This window comes from Embiotoca jacksoni, unplaced genomic scaffold (assembly GCF_022577435.1).
Source record: "Embiotoca jacksoni isolate LCO1_2020_lvr unplaced genomic scaffold, fEmbJac1.0.p SCAF_8, whole genome shotgun sequence".
NCBI classification, from domain to species: Eukaryota; Metazoa; Chordata; class Actinopteri; family Embiotocidae; genus Embiotoca; species Embiotoca jacksoni.
In genome coordinates this window covers 5,734,538-5,758,248 of record NW_027185436.1, presented here as the reverse complement: position 1 = coordinate 5,758,248, position 23,711 = coordinate 5,734,538, and the positions used below count along the sequence as shown (strand labels likewise).

The 23,711-nt window shown below is 39.4% G+C and overlaps 2 protein-coding genes across 3 annotated transcripts in view; both read right to left on the bottom strand.

Annotated features, from left to right (window-relative positions):
- The window catches only part of cspg4ba (chondroitin sulfate proteoglycan 4ba), a 28,481-nt gene extending 22,879 nt beyond the window's left edge, over nucleotides 1-5,602 (bottom strand). Inside the window, exons 1-2 of the mRNA XM_069178228.1 lie at nucleotides 5,362-5,602; nucleotides 476-639 (exon numbers count right to left, since the gene is read on the bottom strand). Coding sequence (XP_069034329.1) covers nucleotides 476-639; nucleotides 5,362-5,434 — 237 coding nt within the window. The 5' untranslated portion in view covers nucleotides 5,435-5,602. The remainder of the gene's footprint in view (nucleotides 1-475; nucleotides 640-5,361) is intronic.
- Nucleotides 5,603-6,882: 1,280 nt separating this feature from the next.
- On the bottom strand, nucleotides 6,883-11,054 carry LOC138191866 (uncharacterized). 2 transcript variants are annotated; one of them, XM_069138924.1, is made up of 9 exons: nucleotides 10,888-11,054; nucleotides 9,851-9,878; nucleotides 9,607-9,756; nucleotides 9,374-9,494; nucleotides 9,040-9,252; nucleotides 8,821-8,904; nucleotides 8,254-8,395; nucleotides 7,813-7,975; nucleotides 6,883-7,697 (listed from the first exon to the last, which is right to left on the bottom strand). In XM_069138924.1, coding segments are annotated over exons 2-9 (1,110 nt in total). In that variant the 5' UTR covers nucleotides 9,853-9,878; nucleotides 10,888-11,054; the 3' UTR covers nucleotides 6,883-7,462. The 2 variants fall into 2 exon arrangements, with proteins under 2 accessions (XP_068995025.1, XP_068995023.1); XM_069138922.1 differs by having other exon boundaries at nucleotides 10,940-11,053.
- Nucleotides 11,055-23,711: the final 12,657 nt, after the last annotated feature.

Sequence of the window (23,711 nt, the reverse complement as noted above, 5' to 3'; positions counted from 1 at the left end):
CATCTACTGGAAGGGAAGTGACGACTGATTAGTTTTGTAGTTTTTGATATTTCAATAAAAATATTATATTGTTGGGAAGGCAGACGTTTGTTTCACGGTGATCCCCTCCCAATCATCTGGTTCAAATAAATAATCCCTCATTCAAACACAATAAAACACAGATCTGACTGCGTTCATGATCCCCTTGTTTCCACTGTGACAAGAAATGACTAGCAGAGGAGTTAATGCTCAGCTCACACCATCCAGGCTTGTCTGCTTGTGTTACCGTGCTGAGAGTCTGACACTGTCAGAGGAGATGGAGCCATAGCTACCGGTGGTCAGTGTTCATGTGCCAAACGTGTGCATGCATGCAGTCGAGCACAAAGAACGGTGTGTTTTGAATGCTTGTGTATGCACGCGCACATCTGCGTGCACGTGTGTTCTCATATATGCTTGAACACATATGCTCATGTGCTCGGGCCATGGATGTACCCACCTGCAGGCGACCAACACGGAGCTCTAGTAAGAAGTAGTTGGTCCGGCCAGCGGCAAGAAACAGCAGGCCATTGGTGCTGGAGGTGCGGAAGCGAATGCGGAGCATGTTATGGTCGAACGACTCTCTTGCCTTGAGCTGTACAAAGCCATCTCCATAGAAGGAAGCTGTAAGAGAGACATTAAAGAGAGGCATTTAAAAAAAAAAAAAAAAAAGATTTACAGTTTGAATGTGTTGTTCACTGTCATTTGCAGGCCACATCACAATTATTCAAAGGGAGCCAAGTATGAGAATGAACTGGAACAGAAAGTACAGTAGCAGTGACTACGGCAAACACGGAGCAAGTCAAGTCAAGCATTGTGGTCTTAATATAGCCAACATGTGACATTTAGATATAAAAGCCAAGCTAATTATCATCCTGGTTGTTCTTTACAAGTGGAGCAGAGTCTGTGTAGTGGAAGCACACACACCCACGCCTCTTTAAAACACAACAGTGCACAAATTATACTCCACCTGTTTTAAAAGAATGCTTGGAAGATTTCTGCTGAATTCAGCCTTCGTGGTGGGCCAGTTGTGTTTGTACTTTATGTGTTCAACCACAGTGATTTACATGCATTCAAGTAACACAGGAGTACAATTATTAGAGCTCTAAAGATTTAGCCATAGAATAATAACAACCTTCAGGATGAAACCAACCTCGAGCCTGTGCGACAGAATATCAGGTTTATGTCTCTGCTCATTTCTACGTTCAGAAGCAAATTGTTCGTGGACTGTCCAAAACTGTAGCGATGATATGTGGATTTTAAAGGTATTTTACTTTGCTATGACAGCAGTGCACAAACGGAGGCAGTGGATGTGTTGGTGGCTCGGAGGTAGTCAGACATGTCTTGGCCTGCCCTGCCCTGACAGGAACCTTCAACCTGAACATGAAAGGCTCTGACGTCCCCACATTGTCTGTGGCCCCGTGTTCCAGAAACAGCGTGGCGGACGGACCCAGCTGTTTCTTCTACCTCGCCTCCCTGCCATTTCACATCACCCTGCAATCTGGGCTAACACGCTCTGAAGCGTTCTCATCTGAGCTGCCATGCCCGGGCATCACCAGCCCCGTTTTTAATGAGCTCCAGAGGCCCACGCATATTCAAAGGTTAACAGACATCTTCGCCTCTGTCAAGAAGCTTGTCAATTCTGTGTCTGACTTATCGGGAGTTCATCGTGACCCAGGGACATGAGCAGTCCACCGCTAATGGCCCACCGTGACTCACTGTGGAAAGCTGGATAAAGTTAATGTGAGTGTGTGCATTGCTTTTACTCTTAAAAGGGTTAATGCACTAATGTGCAATTTGCCTGACCTTATCCAATCTGTACGGACTGTGCAGTGGAAATCAACACAATCTAACCGTGAAAGCATGTCAATTAGTCCTTCAGGCATGTCAATGTACAGCAATCAATCAACAGGAGCTGATTGTACAAAAAAAACAACAACATAAATTTAAACTTAGTTCATAAATGTAAGTTATACTTTAAAATAAATATATTTTAGTGCATATTTAAAATAAAACTTTCGTCAAATAAATAGAAGACGAAGGAAAGTCAATACGACGAGTCTTTTTTTTTCCTCTTCTCCCAGGTCCCTCCAAGTTAATCCAATTCACAGACTTTGGGTGCAAACAGCCAACTCAAGTCTTTATATTTAAAAAAAGATTTCAGTTTTCCCAAATAAGGACCATGGAAAACAAAATGAAATGTCTTCTGTATCACTGAGAAGGCGCTCTGAACGGCTGGAGCCTATCCCAGCTCACTTCGGGCGAAGGCAGGGTTGACCCTGGACAGGGCAGCAGTCTATCACAGGGCCAACACATAGAGACAGACAGAACCAAAGACCAGTCACCCCGAAGGGCAATTTGTAGAATCACCAATGACATGCATGTCTTTTGGACGGTGGGAGAAAGCCAGAGTACCCGGAGAGAACCCATGCAGAACATGCAAACTCGCACAGAAAGGCCCCAGGCCGGGATCGAACCCAGAACCTTTTCACTGTGAGGTGACAGTGCTGACCACTGCACCGCCCTCAATTAATCATATGGTCTGTAAAACCCCAAAATACAAGCAGCTTTTTTTGTACAACTTAAAATGCCTTGCTTCAGCCCACCAAAACCCAAAATATAATCCGTTTACCCTCACATAAGACAAATAAACTAAGCAGATCCTCAAACTGACAAGCTGAAACCACAGATAGTTGCCATCAAACAATGAATTAATTGACAACCTTGCAGCCCTCTAATCCTCAATCCTCTAATCCTATAATTAAGAAAATATATTTTAACAAACCCATAGCTATTAAACAAGAGATGCACACCTTTGGCCCAGGATCCATTCATTTGTTTATCCAAAATAAATATGTTTCTAGTCAGCCCTCTCTCTTTCTCAGCAAACAGCCTCACAGTGTTCCCCTCCCACATTCCCCATTACAGGCAGCTTTGGTGCACTTTATGTGCATGCACTGTTTTTCACTAATTAGAAATATTCCTCAAGCCAGAAACCCAAGCTGAATAATCACATACAGGCACAGACTAGCTAGAAAAAGTTCTAAATATATATATATAAAAACATGTCCTTAGGTTAGGTATAACTATTGTAAAATTTAGGTGGAATATTGTGTTCTTTAGTCCCAACAAAGATAATGATATGAAAAAGTCCTTTTCAATTGTTAAATTCAGCTGAAAATAAACACAATTGATTAACCCATAGGCATTCAGCATTACTTATTCTCAGCGTGACCGTGACTCAGACTGAGGAAATGTATTGTCCTTTCTCATTTATGTTCATTCATTTTACTGGCTCTGTGTACATAACAAGGATTAGGCATTTCTGAGAACGGGTCAAGAGGAATGCAATGACATTTTTCCCTTAAATCCACAAGGATGGACATGCATGCTCAATTGCATTTTGGCATCATCACAATGACGTTGAGGTCGTATCCCTGAACGTCACGTTTGGTTAAAACAAAATGGTCTTCCCCCGCAACTTCCCCGCAAGGCAGCGGATTCTTTGAAAGATGCAGAACCATCGGAAGAACATTTGAGCAGGTTCAGCTTTTTGACGTTGACGAGAGTTGAAACACCGACATTTTGGGGGTATGTAAATGAAAGAGAACACGAGTCAGAGAGCAACACCCACCTGACTGCGTGGCTTCAAAAGCAGAAAAAGGAGGTGTTTGAGTTTTGTTTCGTAATCTACATGTCTGGCAGGAGGACGGTGTCTTTTTGGTGAGATTTCACAAACTGCTCATTGAACAACAAAGCCCGTGCTTTGCTCACAGTTAATTTGAGGGGCAGGACCAGTGCTTGTCACTGCCTGTGTGCGCAGTTTATACAACAAATCAGAGATGCAACTCGACTGAAGTGCCTCCCTGATTTTGTTGCCGACTGTCGTGCCCCTCTGTTGCTGATGCATTGTCAAAGCTCGGGACGTGGATGTTTTAGCACAGGCCTGTTTCATAATGCAATAATGCAAAAGGAATACAGCAGATGAATACGTTCAGAAATGCACTGAAGTAAAGCAAATGTCTGTATTGTAGTCATTTTCCATGAAGGATATGGTGAGTGTGAGTCACTGTGAAATAATTCCTGATCATCCCCGAGGGCACGGCACATGTTCAGGATCAAATCAACCAGACAGATTGAGGAATGCCCGTACAGATACAGACAATTTGATATATATATATATATAATTTCTGTTAGGTGCCTTTTAGATCTATAGAAATATATGTATATGTATATATACATAGATACATATATATATATAGATATAGATATATATATCTATATCTATATATATACTATAGATATATATATCTATATCTATATATATATTTCTATAGATCTAAAAGGCACCTAACAGAAATTATAGTATATCTATATCTATATATATACTATAGATATATATATCTATATCTATATATATATATGTATCTATGTATATATACATATACATATATTTCTATAGATCTAAAAGGCACCTAACAGAAATTATATATATATATATATATATATATATTAAATTGTAAGGATGAGATAAAAAAAAAAAAAAAACATATTTTCACCCTTCGGTCTTTCAATACAGCAACAACTGTCCATTTCATTTGAGTGTGCTATTGTCACAGTCAGATAGTTCTTCCAGTGCAGTGGGCATCACATCCCCATGTCTGCTGCTGCTGCTTCCTCCGGTAAGGTGACAGTACTCTGGGTATCCATGCATGCACACATTATCGAAAGTCCACTGCAAATCATTTATATGTCTGGAACACTGAGATTTATTAGCTCAAACACTATTAAAAAAAACAAAAAACAAAGAGCATCATGCGATTTGAAATGGGTTTCTGTTGCTGCTGGAGGGAAACCGTGACACTGCAGCCAAAACAGCCAGCAGCTCGTCCTCATTCACATCTTATTTAATCCTGTTAGGTGTTACACTGGTCAACATTTTAAAGACCTGTGAACCACAACAGGAGCTGAACAGCACGTACAGAAAACATTTAACCATCCTCTGTAAAGTGATACTAAAAAAAAACCTGCTTTTGGAGACACAGCCAGGATGTTTTAGAAATAGTACTGCAGCATGGTGCAGATAACAAAAAAATTGTAATTGATTGTCTTTTGTTATTTGGGTTGTTGTTGTTGAAGTGGTGTTGTAAACTAGCAAACTGATGGGAGCCCTGCAGACATTGGAAAAAAAAAAAACTCCTCCAAGTTTACAAATATAAGGACACAATCCCAGTTTGTACAATTTCGTCATTGAAAGCAGCATCAAATACGTTCTTCTCATCTCTGTTTTCATTTTGTGTTTTTTTTTTTTAATTCAAAAAGTTGTTGTCAAAAAGCAGTTGTTACCTCCCGACGCCAGCTGGACCAGGAGCGACCACCAGAGCAGACCGCAGAGCCACAACTTCTTCTCGGAGTCCATTTTTTGTGTCGTCTCGGTGGAAACACGAGCGTTTGAGCGGACTGTGGCGGTGTTACATATTTACAGACTGATTCTCACTTCTTCTCGCCTCGGTAATGTCCAACACAAAAGTCCAGCTGCTCGTCCAAGCGGTCAGAAAGAAAGAGAGGGCGTGAGAAAGTGAAGCTCCGCTGCAGGAGCAGAGCCAGAAATGATCCGAAAGCGCCGACCCGCGTCAAACTGCGCCGAGTGCGCGTGCGTGCGTGTATGTTCATCTCAAATTTCAAAATAAAAGCTGGAAGAAGAAGTGGGGAAATACTACTGGTAGTGGTGGAAAGTAACTACATTTACTCAAATGCTGTGCTTAAGTGTAATTTTAAGGTACGTGTACTTCAATTACCATTTGATCCGTTATTTTCAGAAGGATTTGTACTTTCTACCCCACCCGTTTGAAAGCTTGAGTTACTTTTCAGAGGAGGATTTGATGAAGACACGATGGATATTGTCACAAGCTTTTCAAATCCAACACATTTTTACAGATTAAACCACTGGTTTCCAACCCGTTTGTCTTCTCAGGTCTTACACAAATCAGTGGGTCGTCGTGGTCACGGCTTAAATGTCTGAGTTGTTAACGGCTCCACCAAACAGATGTTTCCCTCTAAACTTCTCACATGGTTTCAGTTCAGCAGATGTTCAAATGATCGAATTTCTCATCAAAAATCAAAGATTAGAGTAAAAGTACAAAAACATTACATTACATTACATTTCATTTAGCTGATGCTTTTATCCTAAGCGACTAAGTGCATTTCAACCATGAACAAAGTGGTGGATTTGTTTTTCTTTTTTCCTCTCTCAGTAATCATCTGACGACCCCTCACATTTATCTGCTGTCCCTGCATATAAAACTGGATATAAAGTAGTTCAAACTAGCTCCCCATGCAGCAGCTACAGCAGAAACATGGTGCTGGCCCACTGACGTGTCACTATTAATAATCTAATGATGTCATATATAATATAACAGTCAGAGGGACCAAACCAGGACTTAAATACTTTAACTACATTTTGTTGCTGATACTTATGTACCGTTACTTAAGTGGGATTTTTCATACATGACTTTTACTTGTGATGAAGAATTTTTAAGATGCAGTATTGGTACTTTAAATTAACAATATGATCTGAATACTTTTTTCACCAATGGCTGCTGGGTTACTCAACCAAACAACACCATGGAGAAATACAGACGGTAAATGTGAACAGAAATATAGTAAAAAAAAATATAGCAGATATATTTGGTACATAAAAAAAACCCACTATCTTTATAAATTAAGCATGACAACACCAAAGCTAGTTGTTTTTATACGAGTACCTGGTAACTGCTGCTTGGCTCTTTGTGTGATTTGTGTGTCTGAAAGATCTAAAAGGTACCTAACAAAGACTCAATGAACAAAAGAAGGTGAAGACTTTCTGAGTTCCTTTAGGTCAGTTTATTACAGTTTGTCTGAATTTATTTGTCAATAAATTATCATTCAAAATGATATGTTAGAATATAAATCAGGAAATGTTTCATTTGATAAAAACAAGCAAGTTAATAAAAATTACTCTGATGTTCATCAAACAAAGTTGGTCTAAAACCAGAGGTATGCGTTTGGTAATTGGACTGCCATTTTAATACTGTGTCATCGTGCTTCTTCATAAAACTATTGTTGCTTCATGATTGATTTTACTTCATTCACAGTTTACTGCAGCAAGACATTATGAATGATTGAGTTTATGCAGATTGCTGACCATTGGGAAAGTTTTTTTTTCAGACGATAGATGAAAAAAAAACTAAATTAACTCACAATTACAGAGCTGTTAGAAATATCATTATCATCATTGTAATGATTATTAGGAAATCACAGCATAAAGAATAAAGTAAAACTCAAGATTAAATATGATTCGTGTAGAGGTATTAGAGCAGATACTGTGTACAAAGTAAGTGTATGGCACAGTCAGTAAATATTAGTGATGTGTGAGTGGTTTTCTGATGTTTGATGATGGGATGGGATGTCAGCAGGAACCCAGTAGCTTTCTGAACTCCTGTTTGATACAGCTGAATATGGGATGGTAGAAACGTCTGTTTGGCACCATGAGGTCGGTGACCAACTCAATGTGGTTGACTCCGGGGAGCAGGTAGAGCGACACCTTTACAGACAGCGAGGTGAGGAGATTGGAGAACTTAACGGAAGATTCGCTAGGAACGATGGTGTCAGTGGTCCCGTGGAGCAAAACGAACTGAGGCACTCTGGCAGACACAGAAAAAAATCAAAGACTGTCAGAGAAAAATGTCTGTATTATATTTCTATTTTAAATAAATATCATCGATCTTAAAGCCAATACTTGTGGTCTTTTCCTCTCACCTGCTGAGATTGTCCTGGCTGAGCTTCTTCAGTAAGTGTGTTGGTGAGTAGTACGGGAAGTTTTCCACTCCGTTCATGGCTTTGTGCATGGTGGAGACGTACTCAACAGCTCTCCACTGCTCGTGCTCATAATGATCCATGATGTTGTAGACGCCACTCAGACCTGTTGAGGGAGAGTAAAACAACTTGGATGGATTAAAGGAAAGAGAAAAAAAATGCTCAAAGTCCCGCTCTTTTTCAAAACTGTATTTGACGAATTTGATTCCTCTAAAAAAGACAACTTCTTTCTGAGATTCAGAAACTGTTTGAATCCTCAAAAGAAGTGTTCTGCCCTCAGGTAATACAATCAATAATTTAGAGGCCCACATAACATCCTGAATGTTGAGTTTTTATCGGCACGAACATGCTTGTAACAGCACTGAGACTCACTGCAATCCTTACCGATAATTCCTCTTATCGACAGTGTAACGTCGGGCTGCTTTCTTGACTCGATGAAAAGCTCCTCTCTCGCATCAACGAGGAACAGTGTGGTCAGTGCACACAAATGTGCACCTGCTGAGTGGCCGACTAACACAACGTTGTCCTATAAAAATTATTCATAAAAACAGAACAACAGCATGTGAAATTACATTGATACCAACCATGAAACATGGGAGGAGACATTTACAAATACTTGGTGATGTAAAAAAGGTCTCAGCATGAGCAACTTATAACAAAAAAATACAATTACAGTGCATTAATTTGTTAATAAATCATATACAGATCAGACAGTTGGGATCAGTGCTACTTAAATTTAAGAGTTTATTCATGATATGAGTCACTGTGGGATTAAAGATCCTATGAAACGGCTTTAAAATCAAGATTTTAGTAAACTGGAAATGATTCAAGAAATCTTAGATTACCTGCAGATTTTATATGATTTCATTACAAATTTTCCCTCTTTGGGGGTTTACATTTAATGGTCTGTCTAGTCTCTAATTTCCAAAGAATAGTTCAAATCTTTCTTACTTTGTCAAAGTTGAACTTCTGTCCATTCTCTTGGGCCCAAACCAAGCAGTCGGCAATATCCTGGACCATCGCTAAAACATTCCCCTGACAATCACATGAAAACAACGTTCATCTTAGAAACCAGTCTCACATTTATATTCATGCGCACGCTTCATACTGTACGTGCCTTAATTAATCCAAATTTCATCAGGATTACTGTTCGTTCTTGAAGTTTTTCACCTTTGGATATGTGCAGTAATCAGGACAAATGACGGTTGCATTCAGCTCTTCAGCCATCTGCCGGGCCAGCAAACAGTAAATGGATCTATCTCCGGAGCCCCACGCACCTCCGTAGATGAAAACCACCAGCGGTGCCGGCACATCTTGAGATCTGCCCACTTTTGGAGGGTGGTACAAGTCCAGCTTGTTGCTTCTGCGGCCAAATGTGATGCCCTTTTAGGTGTCCAGACAGACAACACAGTCAGTTTTTTTGAGCGCTGCTTACACACAGAGTTAAGATGTGACTTTATTTACTGAAAACAAGCAGATTTTTTTTTTTTTACTTTGAACACACCTTCACGTAATGCTTACGGTTTTCCTCATTCTCATACCACGACTTCCACTGGACGTAAAGTCTCCAGTACTGCAGGTATTTGAGGGTTTCCAGCAGAGTTCTGGTCAAACAGTAAATCCGCCTGATTGAGAAGCCGAACATTAAAACGAGGATTGAAAACAGAACAAAAATGTTTTTTATCCAAACGATATTGTGTGGAACAACAAACAGATCTAAAGTATTTCACTGGTTACCTTGGTTTCAGAGCCTCTATGTACTTCTGGTATCCAGGCTTGTTAGGCCAGCCATAAAGCCACTGAGCAGCCAGAGAGATGGAGTACGGGAGGCCCACGAACAAGACGCCCACCGTCACAGGCAGGGACACGGGATATTTGATCCCAGACCTTCAGAAGTACAAATACATACATCGGTATATCATTCTTTTGAAAGTAACGTCCCTCAGTGTTCTTCAAAATGTTGTATTTGAGAGGTTCTTACATGTTGTGGCTCAGTCTGTTTGTTTCACCTACAAAAAGCAACAGAATAAACCACACAGTGTAAATAACAGGAAAATGTACCATTTATTATCAGACACACAATAGGTGAAGAGTAAAATGATAATCCATCCCAAACAAGGTGTATACTGTATTCTATTAAGACACATTTTGTATAATGTTTCACACTGTCTAAATTTATGTTCAGTAAATGACTTATGAATGTTTTCCAGATCCGTTATCAGCTATTAATAATTTTTAAGTTTTGGATCAGCAGGTTGTTTTCATCCTGCTAGTTTTACGGCTCTTTTGTTTACCAGGAAACAGCTTCAACTGTCTGTGACCTTTAAAAAAATGCTGAAGGTTATCGGGATCAAAATCCATTTCTTTAGACTAATTTGTTCTCAATTTAACATTTACAATCACAGAAAAATGATGTTAAGCGTTGCAGTTCATTAGATATTATGACACCTGTCAACTTTTAACACTTAGAACTGCTTAATTGATTGTTAATTAGAAACTAATGAGACACTGACCTGACAGACCAGTCAGACATTTTTCACTGTGTTGTAAATAAAGCATAATAACTTATTTATAGAGAATTGGTAAGTGGTTTATAAATGATGAATAAAGTCATTAGTTACACCTCAGAAATCCTTTACAGGACAGTGACGTCAGTGGTACCAGTTGTCTTTCCGTGTGTACCAGGGCGTCTTCTAGTGGGACTTTACACAATAACATCACTCAGGATGAAATTGCTTCTGAAATCTTCCTTTTTCTGATTAAGAGCTCAATAACAAATCAAAAACCCGCACAACCCTTTGAGAGCTACTGACTTTACATAAGCTGATATTAGCTGGCCACACATCAAGGAGGCTGGGAGCAGAGCAGACAATTGTTGTCACCGGCATTTAGCAGGACTCCTATTTGAACGCGCACAAACGAAGGTTTGACCTTAACGTGCATTTATTTATTTATTGTTATTATTAATTTTTTTTTCCAGCGTTACATGTTTTGTAAACGAAGCTAGCTCAAGTTTACCTCGGGAACAATGTAAGGGTCAGGGAGACACCGGAAGCAAACGTAAACGTACCAAAACGCCGTCATTTGTTCATAAATGACACTGTGACAGATGAACCGATGCCGTGGATCACAGCTGTCCTCCAAAACCCGACGTAGGCCTGATCATAGAAATACATATAGGGCCTTGACACCGACAAAGATGAACGAGACGGAACGAGAGCATTTGCGACGTTAACTTCCGGTTTCGTTCAGATGAAAGCGGGCGCTTCCGGTATTGGTCAGAAGTAACGATGTCTTGTCCGCGCGGTGCGTCACCGTACAGGTGGTACAAACAGAGTGTAATTCGTAGATTACTGTTACTGTTTATTTACGTATTTGGCTAAAGTAGAGGAGCCTGGGAGTGTAGTTGTCGTATCGGCGACGAGAGACAGATTTATATCTTGTCTCTGTTTATATCTCTGCTCCAATACTCCGGAAATACTCAAGTCTGAGTACCGTCCAAGTAATTCGCACAGTTTCCGGTTCTGTTAGTAATTTAGAAGAATTCGTTTCACTCCTGGTTCTCCATATTATAACTACATTACAAAGGCTTCATCAGCAGAAAGACTTTTAACAACTGAACTAAATCAATTGAGAAAGACGGGAGATCGGACGATAAGCAAAAGAAAGCGAGCAAAGGCTACTTGAGTTACGTTTGTTATGTTTTTTGTTGTATTTTTTTATTATATGTTTTATTGTTAATTAATTGCTGTATATATATATATTTTTTTAAAGTTTGCAGTTTAGTCAAGGTTTGGTTCAATATGGTTAAACTACAGTAGATGATAAATTACATTCTAATTTTGCTTTACTTTGAGCTTTTTTTAAAAAAAATTATTTTTATTTTTATTTTGACTGCTTTTAAAAGGTGAGTGACAAGTTGCGATGTACGAGTTAGGCTTGGGAGGACAAGTGACTTGTGGTTGAAAAAAATTACCACTTGGAGCCCACAGAGTCCACCAAGTCCCAATACACATATCCAACGTAGTCTAGAGTGAGCAAATGCTCCAGACTTAATATACGCACACACTGACACTCACAAAATCACACACACTTGTCAATTATTTACTCCTCTAACTTTTTGCTTTTCAATGACTGAAAGACTAAATTATCTTGGACTTATCCATGTTGTGTGGAAAGTTTTCAGTCCCAACACAGAGGTCGGACATAGTTAGTTACTAGTTGGCACTCCACAGTTCACATGGAACATATCTTGTTATTCTATATTGTTGGCTTTGTTTTTACACAGACAACGCAGAAACATAGTTCCTTACGTGGTTTCTAGTAACTCTCACACTTGTTTAAAAGTCAGTTGTAAATACTTTTCAGGTCCAACGCTGATTCAGGTCAACAACTGACAAATGTTTGCGTCACGGATTCTGATAAACTTTTTTGTAAAGAAGCTGGGCTAAATCTATGTGAAACTTATATTTAAAAAAAAACCCACCTTTGTCTTAACCATGTTCTTATACCCTATTATAACCTATTAATGATACCAAAAAGAATATTACATTTTATGGACAAAATTCGAAATCAAACCTCTGCATCATTTTCTTAGCACTAAAAAAACTTGTTTGCATCTCTATAAAAACAGATTCAAAGACTGCCCACTTTGGGTCTCTCTCGATTTTTTTTTTAAACTCTTCGCTTATTTCAAAATTGCTCTCTGGACAAAACTTCAAGGGGCAAAAAGTGGGCTCGAAGGCTAACTTGTGACTTCAACTTTTATTGGAAGTTTGCTTGTGCCTTTCCCTTGACCTGCAGAGTGAGGGGCGAAACATAATTATTTGGGAGCTTTCGCTGTAAATAATTCTTAAATAATCAAAGTAATTACTCTAATGATCATAATTAGACAGAGATGGTCAGAGAATAACCTTGCAGAACCAGCCTGCCACTGCCTCGGATTAATGAATCGGTCCATCAAGTAGTAGCACTGCCTGCATATGTCCAGCAGGGGGAGGAAGAATTCTGTCATTTGCACCTTGAATTGTAGTTTGGTAGATTTCTGAACGTCTGAATAATTGAGCCCAACAATACCTACCCTTTTGAAGAAGACTAAACCCACACAGGCCCCAAAGTGAGGTAGAATTTTGAAATAATATAGTAATGTTTGCTTTAAGGACTATTACAGGTGATTTAAATCATGCAACTACACATCGTTAGATACTACTGGGGTATATTCTGTTTATCTATTTGCAATATTCATTTTATATAATTCTCACTTAAAATGAGCCTTAAAGCTGGGAAATCAATCTGAAGTATTATGGTATGCTTTGTAAAATGACCTGCACTAATGTAAAATCAGTCTGGTGTGTCTTTAACAAACGGTCTAAAATGTGCAAAACTTTGCAATCTTTAAGAAGTGTAATTTGGGTTTTACTGCATAGCTAGCTCCACGAGTATCCAATTATTACACCTCCGTGCTCTATTAATGTCCAGCCAGCAAATCAAACGAGTCTCAGTAAATTCGTGAGGACAGTGGTTTCATTGGCCCTGACCATGGAAAACCTTGGATTCAGCACTGCAGATTCATGGAAAGCAGACCAGCATATGAGTGCTGACCAGCCCGAGGGTTATTGTTATGTTTGGCCCCACAGAGCGGAGCCTCCAGCCCTGAGTCGGTGTCTGGTTGCTGCTCCGTCTGCCACGATGTGGGGAGTCCCACGTACTTTTTACTAAAGCCACAGTGGAAATGGAGCCACTCAGTGAAAGCCAGGCATTTGCTTGGCAGTATGAGCAGCGTCAGCCCATTTTGAACACTGCGGTAAAAATTCACTTAACAATTATATTGTCCTAAAGGGAATTATTTTATGCATAGTGGTATTAAGATAATACCATTTAACGAGCACAAGATGTATTCTGTGTTGGAACAGAGGAGTCTAACTTAAGTCGTTTTATTTTGTAGCGTGAAAGTGTGTGAAACAATGTGTAGATTATAAAACAACTCTGGTCAGCAATGCTCGGCCTCTCAAGGAAAAGGTACAAATTCTGAGAACCAGCGACAAGATGTCATAATCATCATATGTTTTCCTTTCTGAGCCTTTCAGATCCAATCAGCTCTGTGATTTATATGCAGGGAAGCACAGGGAACCGTCACACTGCATGTCCTTCAACCGGAAAGCCCAACCTCAGGCCATCATAGCAGCCAACAACAGTCCTACTGATATGTCCTGTAGTAAGATGCTGACTCGCTACCAGCTGCAGTGATGCTGTTCTGACAACAGTGATCACGCTGCAGAGGACACCAACGGTCCACTGCTCCTTTTCATTCAGCTCAGATCAAAATTTCAGTAGTTCATATTTTGACAGGAAACCCCTGTCAGGCTATTTTAAAAGATTTCTATCAGTTCTTTTTCAGTGAATATTTTTAAAATTTTAATATTGACAGTGTCAAAATGGTTGGATCAAAACTCAACCGGAAACAGAGGGAATCGCCTTCATAACTTGAGTTCTTATAGATGATAAAAAAAAAAAGCTATGCTGTTTCCATGTAACTGAGATACAGCATCAAGACAGGGAGCCAAAATCATGACGTTTTTAACATAGACTTCTTTAAACTTGTCAGTGTCCTAAGTTACTCTGCTTCAGCAGGTCACATCATGTTATTATTTATTCTTCTAAATGTACAAAAATCAGAGGGACATTTTTCGCTAAGATTAAAGGGCCTCATAATGAGGTCTATGAAAACACAAAGTTCAATTTTAAGCATATCAAAACAATAATGGCCTCTGTAAAATTAGAAGGTGTGAACAGTTAATTATCAGCATTGATTGAGAGAAGTTCGAGCACAGCAAACTGGAAAGGCTGGCGGTACTAGTTGTTGAAATCAGATCGTTTCAGTTTCCTGAGCACATTCAGCCCTGAGTGAGGTGTAGTTTTGTAATATATTCAAAACATAGAAACAAACGTCTTGAACTGAATTTAATCACATAAAAGTCACCCACAACACACATCTATATATGTAGCAGGGACACTGTTAACTGATTGATTTTCATTATTGATAACTGACTGTAACATGAAATTCTTCATGTTTTCATATTTATGTTCCTTCAGATGAGACTCGGCTTATCTGGTTTTGTTATGTGGACAGTCTCTTGTCTGAAGCTTATCTCCTGTTCCGCTGGTGCGTCACTGGGTGTTTCATGGCAAACAGAAGCTTCCGTTTATGTGTCCACCGTTTTTCTGAGAAGAAAAAAAAACAGACGGAAAGTAAACAGGATTGTCAAGAGATTAGTCATAAGTAAACTGCCCTGCGGAAATATGTAAATATGCACAAAATACAACTTTTTTACAAATTTCTTATATTATTTCCAAAATATGAAATAGTATCTAAATTAAGATTTTTTTTTTTTTTTTTTTTTAAGTGTACAAGCGACATAAATGACCAGGTCAATATTACGTCAAAGCACCTGACAGTGCACCAGACGATAATGTCAGTGTCTCGTTAGGGCATAAAAAATACACACATCTATGAGCAGCCTGTTCTCATTTCCACGCGTACAAAGGGTGATAAAGTCCACCTAGAGACGAGGTCGAGGCCGGTTCAATGGAATAAACACAGAACTTTCACCCAGACAGCCAATATTTAGGTCCGTCCGATAGCAGAAGTCAACATTGATTCCATTTGAATACATAACGTAATGTGTTTTATGTAACGTACGCTAAGTAACTTACGTATGTAATGTTATTAATATAAAATTGTTTACTTTAACTAAAACCCTGATCTTTTCTTCACCCTAATCATGTGTTTTTTGGTGTCTAAACCTAACACACCTTACTTTTCAGACCCAGTTGAGACAAAATGTGACCCAGACACAGTATCTGGTCATGGACCGATGGGTGTATTACATGGTTTGGCGTGATACCAGTTTGTGGGGTTATAATGACATTTCAGATCACCAAATTCGGGGGTTGTTTGTTGGACTTTATGACAATTTTTGCTTAATTCCTGATGTGTTAATGTATGTGGGCTTGTACAGACGTCTTCTTGTGTCTTAGTAGTTGAAAGTGTGTTTGCTGGTGTAATTGTATACACATTGGCCTGTTTACTTCCCTCCTGTGAACCCCCACTGTAACCCAGTCCCCTGAGCTCCTAACTGATGTGTGGCACCGAGCCAGGACCCAAACATGCTGCTACTGTGTTTTCTCCCCCATTTTCCCCTTCATCCGCTGTGCTGCGCAACTCCAACCCAGCCAGAGTCACAGAGGAATTCTGCTCTCGGTGGGCTCGGGACCTTCGGACACAGAGCCATCTTTTCACGGGGATTTCACAAACACACCAGACCCAGAAAGAACATCCCTTTGACAGGGGTAAACCATGGAAACTGGCACTGACCACAAGCCCTAGTTTCTAGGTATCCCAGTGCCCGGAATCATACCCGGAGTCCCATAGACGCCAGAAGAGCAGCGAAGACAGAGGTGTTGGCGTTCAGGGGGCCTTGCAGTTTTTCATGGGGGCCCTCTGATTGATTGGAGAGAAACAGAGTGACCATTCTTGTCAGATGCACGGGATGAATGCTAACAAGTCTGTGAGGATGCTCAAGAGTGCATTCTTGAGGAAAAAAAAGTATGGAGAGGTTTGGTAAGAAACAGACGAAGCATCAGTGGTAAAGAGTTGTGCACGTATGTGTGCGTGCGTGCACAGGTTGAGGGGGTTCAGAGGTACCTCCCTGCAACAGTTTCGTCTTTATTTAGTCCCAGCTCTACGCAAAGAGCATGGAGTCAACTTTCAGTGCGTCGTGTCTCTTTCCAGTACTAACTGAGTCAACAGAAGGGTAGAGCTGCCCTCCCATGTGCGGCCCTCAAGACACTCTTGAATATTCAGAACCTGACATGACGGATCACCTTATCGAGCAGTGACAGTCAAAAAGAAATGCAAGGATGTGTTACTCAACAGCTATGCACCACTGTAAGGCTGTGTGCCGTGCAGCATGTCATTATTAAAAGAAACCATCACTTGTCAACACATGCAAAGTATGTGCCTCAGTGACTGAGGCTCTGAGGGAAAACTCAGACAAACACCTATTTCTCTTATCTTTAATTTATGTGATCTGATGGTCCACTTGCTCTCAAGCTCGTCCCTTACTTCAGTTACTATGAATTCTCACAGCCTTCACAGAAAGTGTTCAAACTCCTTTGAATCAATAGAGAACCTACAGGAAGTGCACACTATAAATATTCTTGACACTGAGAGTTCAGCTGTGTTACATATCTAAGATATCTACTGTGTTCTGTACTCAAAGTTCAACATGTCTCGCAGCTGCATCACATTGTGTTCTGCTGAGTCTTCCAGTGATCCAGCGTCCTCTCTGTGGAGTTTCTCTCAGTGTTCAGAGACTGAGACCAAGACGTGCCGATCACTGCTGATCTTTGTGATCACATTTACTGACACTAAGCTTTATTGTAGCTGCTTATCTTAATGTGTTATTTTGCTGTTTATGAAAAAATATATAAAACTTGAATTTGTGCGGTTTTTGGTCGTCTCACATCAACAACTGAGCCCCAATATTTCCAAGCTTCCTATGTGTCGGGAATATGCAGCACTAAAACAAAAATATAAACTGCCATGATAAAGGCTTTAAGTGGCTCCAGCAGCATGTCTCACATCCAAGTTAGTAGAGACTGTAAAGTAAATACTGTAATGTAAAGAAGGTGAGCCGACATCTCTCTTCATTGTGCTGGGATTGGATTCAGCCCCCTTCTGGAGCCCACTAATGTGTCAAGGTGATTTTTGTTTTTTTGTTTAAAGGCTTCACACGCACATTCACACACACTCAAAGAGTAATATGGGATAGCCAAAGCTTGGTATGTTATAATTCAGCACCTTTTGTTTGCTTTCCTGTTCTTTGCGTGCAGCGTCCAGCTAAGATAATTCTTTCAACAACCTGCACCGGTATCGAATGCTATGAGACTGGAATACATAAACATTCCTGCTCAAATTGAGGTAATTCAAGTTATTTTATGTTGGGCTTTTTTTACACAAAAAATTTAGAGTAAAATTCCAGCATAAATACTGATTTTACTTTTGCAGAACATTTCCAACTTGGCCTTCAAACTGCTTGGAACAACTATTTCAAACTAGACATGGTATGTGTTTGTCCAGTAAGAGATTCCTTACAAAGCCCCATGGGAACAAAAACCTCCAGGAGGAGGACAGAGGGAGCAAGTTAATGACCCCAGCACTGTATTCTTTGATCTACGTGGACACGGTAAAGGCAGGCTCACAATGAGAGATGGCACCAGCCCTTCACAGACTGAGGTCTGCTTCAGGCATGCTGACATTTAAGTGCATGAAATTGCCCCAGAGCGGAGAGCCTCATTTTGTCTTAGCATTCAACTTACAAATGTTTCATGCTGATTAAAAGAATAGGGGTTTTTTTTAGTGACAATTTAAAATGAAAAGAAAAAACAGAATCATTTAACACCCTTTTTGTCACTCTGAGAGAAAAAAAACAGGGACTAGTTCAAAAAAGTGGATTTTGTAATTTTGGGAAAAAATGAAAGGTGGACATGGGTGAGGCCTATACCAGAAAATGGAGCTGTATGAAAGAAATGTATGGATAAACAGCATTTGTGTAACATACGGTTCAGGCATTATTGAACAAAGCGTATTGACCCTTATTATAGCATTAGGTTATTATTGAAGTCAATGTTTGAAGAATGACAGGAACAGCAAGGTTTAATCCAAATATCCAGACTTCACTGCTCTTACAGACTCGTGGACGCAACAGGTGCGTTCAGTGAGTGAATACTGAGAGCCGTCCAAATCGACAATTCCTCAAGTTGACTTTTACTGAACTTCCTCAGAGTCCATAAAAGGTTTCGACTTCAAAGACAACTGCAGTCTCGTGATTTCAAGAAATGTATTTGCATTTTTGTTGTGGATCTATTATGTAATGCAGCACACTTGCTCTCGTGAATTGCTAACATGAAAATACTTTGAAATGATCAAAAACGTTGAGAATTTCAATTAATCTCCATGGAAACAAAGCTCTATAACACCCATGCATCTTCTAGTGCATTTAATCCAGCCACTGTCCAACTCCCTCATACACTTGACATGGTGATTAAGAATAAATTACTGTGCATGTGACAAAAGTGACAAAATGTGTCCTCATGAAAACTGTTGTGAAAGTATGACTTTATTTAAGCACTTTTCAGCCAAATACTAAGATAAATAAAGCTTTCCAATGTTCTCCAGTGGGTAATCATGCTGCCTTCAACCAATATTAGACTAGTCCATATTTTGAAAATATCAGGTGAAAATGTGCACGAGTATCTTTGTTTGAACTTTTTACATGATTATCAGTGCAGTGAATGAACCACGGCTGAATTGATCCCCGTAATTTATCCAAGGTGTCAGAAAAGTTGTCCTTACAACGTATATAGAAATATCTTTATAATCACAAAACCTCTCTGTTTTACAAAAACATACATGTTTTTAAAGACAAACGCTGGTATTTCACTGGGAAAAGAGATTAACACTCAACATAATCCTCCATAAGAACATTGCAAAGCCTTAAAACACAGTTAACTAATTAAATCTGGGAAGTAAACACACTATGACACATTTTCTAAAGGTTTCTCACAGCTTTGGAGTTTTATATTTCTACACAAGGCCACACAGGCTATATTTGGGCATAATCTTTCTTAATCTTTAGCCACGTCAGACCTCACATTTAAGTGTTCCTCATGAACCACTTCAAAAATGTGCGTGGTAATTATTTTAAACTATTACGGGCAACTTTGTTCTGTTTGTCCTGTTCTGGGGGTTGTTACACGCATTGTTATGAATCACTTGTTTTCCTTTCGTGTTCCAGGTACGTGTTATTATCACAGATGAAAAAATCCTCCACCCAAACTGATTAGAGGTCTCTCATTAAGTTTTGTGTTTTTTGGCAACATAAGAAATGTGGCTTTTCAATGAACAAGTCCTTCATAGAATGAGTAATGTTGGTGTTTCTCGAAATCAGATGTATGTGTGTAGTATTGTAAGTGGTAAGAAGCTGAGAATAAACAAATATCAGAGTTCATCTGGTTTACAAATGATGCACTGGATGAATTAAACGCAGAATCCTCCAATGAGTCACATAACATTCTGCATAGTTTCACCTTTTTAGAACACAATCTACTTTCCCCCTGATAGTTATAACAAATATCAACTCCGAAGGTCAATGATGCCAAAAGCTCCAAAGACTGAACCAAAAGTTTGTTATTACCTAATATAACACGTCATGGTCACTGATAGTGAAACATCTGCCCTTTGAGCTGATACACATTGTCTCACTGTCACAATAAACACTGTTGTCTTATTTTACCAATCTAGAGACACAGACCTCTCCTGATGTCAGACTGTCTGACCCAGTTGTGACCTTTAAATCCAAATTTTAATATCATATTGTCACCTTTCCTTTCAGTAAATTGCTATTCATTGATTATATTAAGATTTTTAACTGTTACCATTATCCCTCACACACAGTGACACACACACACACACACACACACACACACACACACACACACACACACACACACACACACACACACACACACACACACACACATCTTTGTCAAGGTGTCTATTAAGCCTAGTACAGTATAGTCCTAAATCAAGTCTTTTTCTGTTAATCAACCTGCTACTGTACTGGATGATCTTGTGAGGGTCCCCATTCCCCAGTCGCCATAAGCAGCATTCACACCAAAACAGCCCTGAGTTAAAACCGCCCAGGAGGTTTTTGTTTGTGGGGACGTGTCATTTAAACTACCACTGAAAGAATGAATTACGATCCGGGTCCAATTTGAATGTGTTGAAAGGCTCATCACATGCAGAAATACTGCACAACAAGATTTTACAACTCTGGAAAGGTATCACAGTGACATCTATCTTATTTTTTTATTTTTTTATAGTATACTAAGAAATAGATTCAAAAAGACATCTACCAGGAATGTGTGCTTGCATGTATTTGAATGGCGAACACAGCAGCATGGTGTCACATTGCAAACTTGAGCCAGGTTAAACTTTTTTGCTGGAGCCACCTGCACTGATGAGTGGATGGACTGTCTCCATTGGGTCCATTAACCAAATAATTAGAGGACTGTGTTTTTAAGCATTGCTCAAGTCTTAATGAGTCCTAAGACGATCACTTTTTTTTTTTTTTTAATTTAGCTTACACAGACTGTTAAGGAGCTAACAGTAAAGTTTTCTTTCATAAGTGTGAATACTGAGCAAGCTTTCACACTTTTGTTATCCTCAACATTTTTTCTTGAACCATCTGACAGTTTTGTTTTCTGGTGTGTAATTAGCATTGTTTGCGTGGACACAGATTTCAGTGTTGTTTTTATGGCTCTGCGCTGGCAACAGCTAAGGCGTGTGTTTGGGTTTTCCGTCTGTCCATCCCATTCTAATGAATGTGACATCTCATTAAAGTCTTGAGGAAATGTCTTTAAATTTGGCAGAAACGTTCACTTGAACTCAAAGATGAACTGATTAGATTTTGGTGGTGAAACGTCACTCTGCCCTCACAAAACACATTTGTTGACATATCTGAAGAATTGATTCGGTAATCATGACAAAACTTCACACAAATATCTAATAGGATAAAATTGTGCAATGATCACATTTTATTCCCAAATGTCAAAGGTCAACTTCAATGTTGTTCAATGGTTTTCTGGCGTTTATTCAACGCCACACCAAAGGAACAGACCATTTTTCATTTGTGACCATATTCACATTCGGTCGGATATTGAACTGGTGACAATGATGTTCGGTGTTCACCTTAAAGCCGTAGTGATTGTTTAGATCTTTGCTGTTGAGGATGTGTGTGAAATTCTTTGCAGCAATATTGTCCAAATTCCTTCAAACTCTTCACTATATAGTATATATTGTATGCATTTAGACAGATAAGAATGTAAACTGCAACTTGACTTGCTGGCAGAGGCATATTATAACTGCAAGGCGGTGAGTCTAGTTTTAGCTTTGCATTTGTGCCCGTTTGCATGGTGAGACCATGCATGCATTTCACACACTGATGTCTCCACGTGAACCACATTCTCTGATCAAAGCCAACCGTCAAATAAATCTAAGAGTAATCCAGTCACCCTAGTTTTGAACCCTGGTCACCCATTTCATACATCAGACTGCTGTGCTGAATGGGTGACAGCTAAAGGCCAAAAAAGTTAATGTAAAATTATATCTAATGACTCCATGAATAGCATCATAATTCTTCCATGAATATCTGCGTGTGCCCTCATACTCACTGATACCAAAATGTATTTTCCTAAATGTGTCTAAAAGTGTACCAATGACAAATCATTCTGAGAAATAAACAAGTTCATTCCCATCACCAAATTGAGCCTTCCTGAGGAAATGGTCTATTTTCACTGACGTAGAACTTTAGACGTAGAAAACCTTGGAGATTCAGTGAATGCATATTTTAAGACCAAAACCTGTGACAGAGATGACGGACGGAAACTAAGAGCAGACACGTTGCTGGGTGTCACTGGTGTCAAATGGTCAGTTAAAGCATATGACCAAGAGTACTTGTCAGGAGGTAAATAGTTTGACAGGGAAGTTAGCTTGTTGCTAATTTTTATGTTTTAGGGAAAAAAAAGACCTGAAAACCAAAATAAGTTTCCATTTATTTTCAAAAGATCATGAGGACAGAATAATTAATTTTCACTTCCCTTTGGTAAAATACTACAAGGTGGATGTGGTACAAAGCAACAAACATGGGCAGGGTTTAACCTCAAACAGAAAACAGCAGAAGACATTACTACTGTATATGTACTGTATACAGTACACTATATATATACAGAGCAGGTGTCATCATGAAAAACACAGCCTTTATATATATATATATATATATATATCATACATCTTCATATATACATCTTCCTCCTCTCAAACCTCTAAAGACCTAGAGACAAAAATATTTAAAACAGTGAAATCAATCCAATCCAATGGAATTACAGCAAGCACAGGATAAACTCAAAGGAACTTTTACTTTGTATATTTTTGAATGGTCAGTAATGATGATTAAAATGTTAAGGGAGTGTAAAACCAGCAGGAAATATTGAAGTACTATGACTGATTGGCACTAGCCCGGTCAAGGGTAAGCTCTCCAGCCACAGCAGTTTACCAACTCACCCTGCGATTACTGTACATTAAGCGTAATTTTGTACGGATAAGTGACTCAAGCCTTGCATTTATTTTTAACTTTACCGGAGCACAGCTGTGTCCCTAATCCCACTGTTGTTTCACAATAAAAGGAAAGGCTCAATGGGGGAGCTGAGCTGAAAACAAATTCAAGATCGTGTTCACTGCATGCTAAATCCACACACATGATTTAAATGATTCTGCCTGATCAAACGTCTTCTCCAGACTGTGTCCAATCTTGATTGATCTTCCTCACTTCCTCAATTGTTTGGATTGCACCTTTTTGATGAGTGTATCTCAGAGGTCTAATCAGAATAATCAGCCAAAATTGAAAACACCTGTTTCAATGAGTGGTGCATACTTTTAATTTGAAATTGTAGTGAGGAAGCAGCACTAAAATAAACATTTAGCTTTTTCTTGGCAGTGTCACTTGATCACACTGACATACATATTGCATCATCTTGTCAGTAGAAAGTGCACCTCATCAGTGTATCTGTGCTCTCGGTATGTTTCCACCCCGACCCATTACCTGACCTGCTCCTCCTTGCACACCGGTTGCTCATTCCCTCCTTAAACTCTATTGTTCCCACTCCCTTTTGCCTGTGGCTTAGATGTCACTGAGCTCCAGCCGGCCCCGCACAGTCCTGTA

Excerpts from the sequence above, each read along its gene's own strand:
- LOC138191866 (XM_069138924.1), bottom strand. Across the intron at positions 8,396-8,820 it reads AGAAGTTCAACTTTGACAAA|GACAACGTTGTGTTAGTCGG; the intron begins GTAAGAAAGATT and ends TAATTTTTATAG. Across the intron at positions 7,698-7,812 it reads AGCCAGGACAATCTCAGCAG|AGTGCCTCAGTTCGTTTTGC; the intron begins GTGAGAGGAAAA and ends TGTGTCTGCCAG.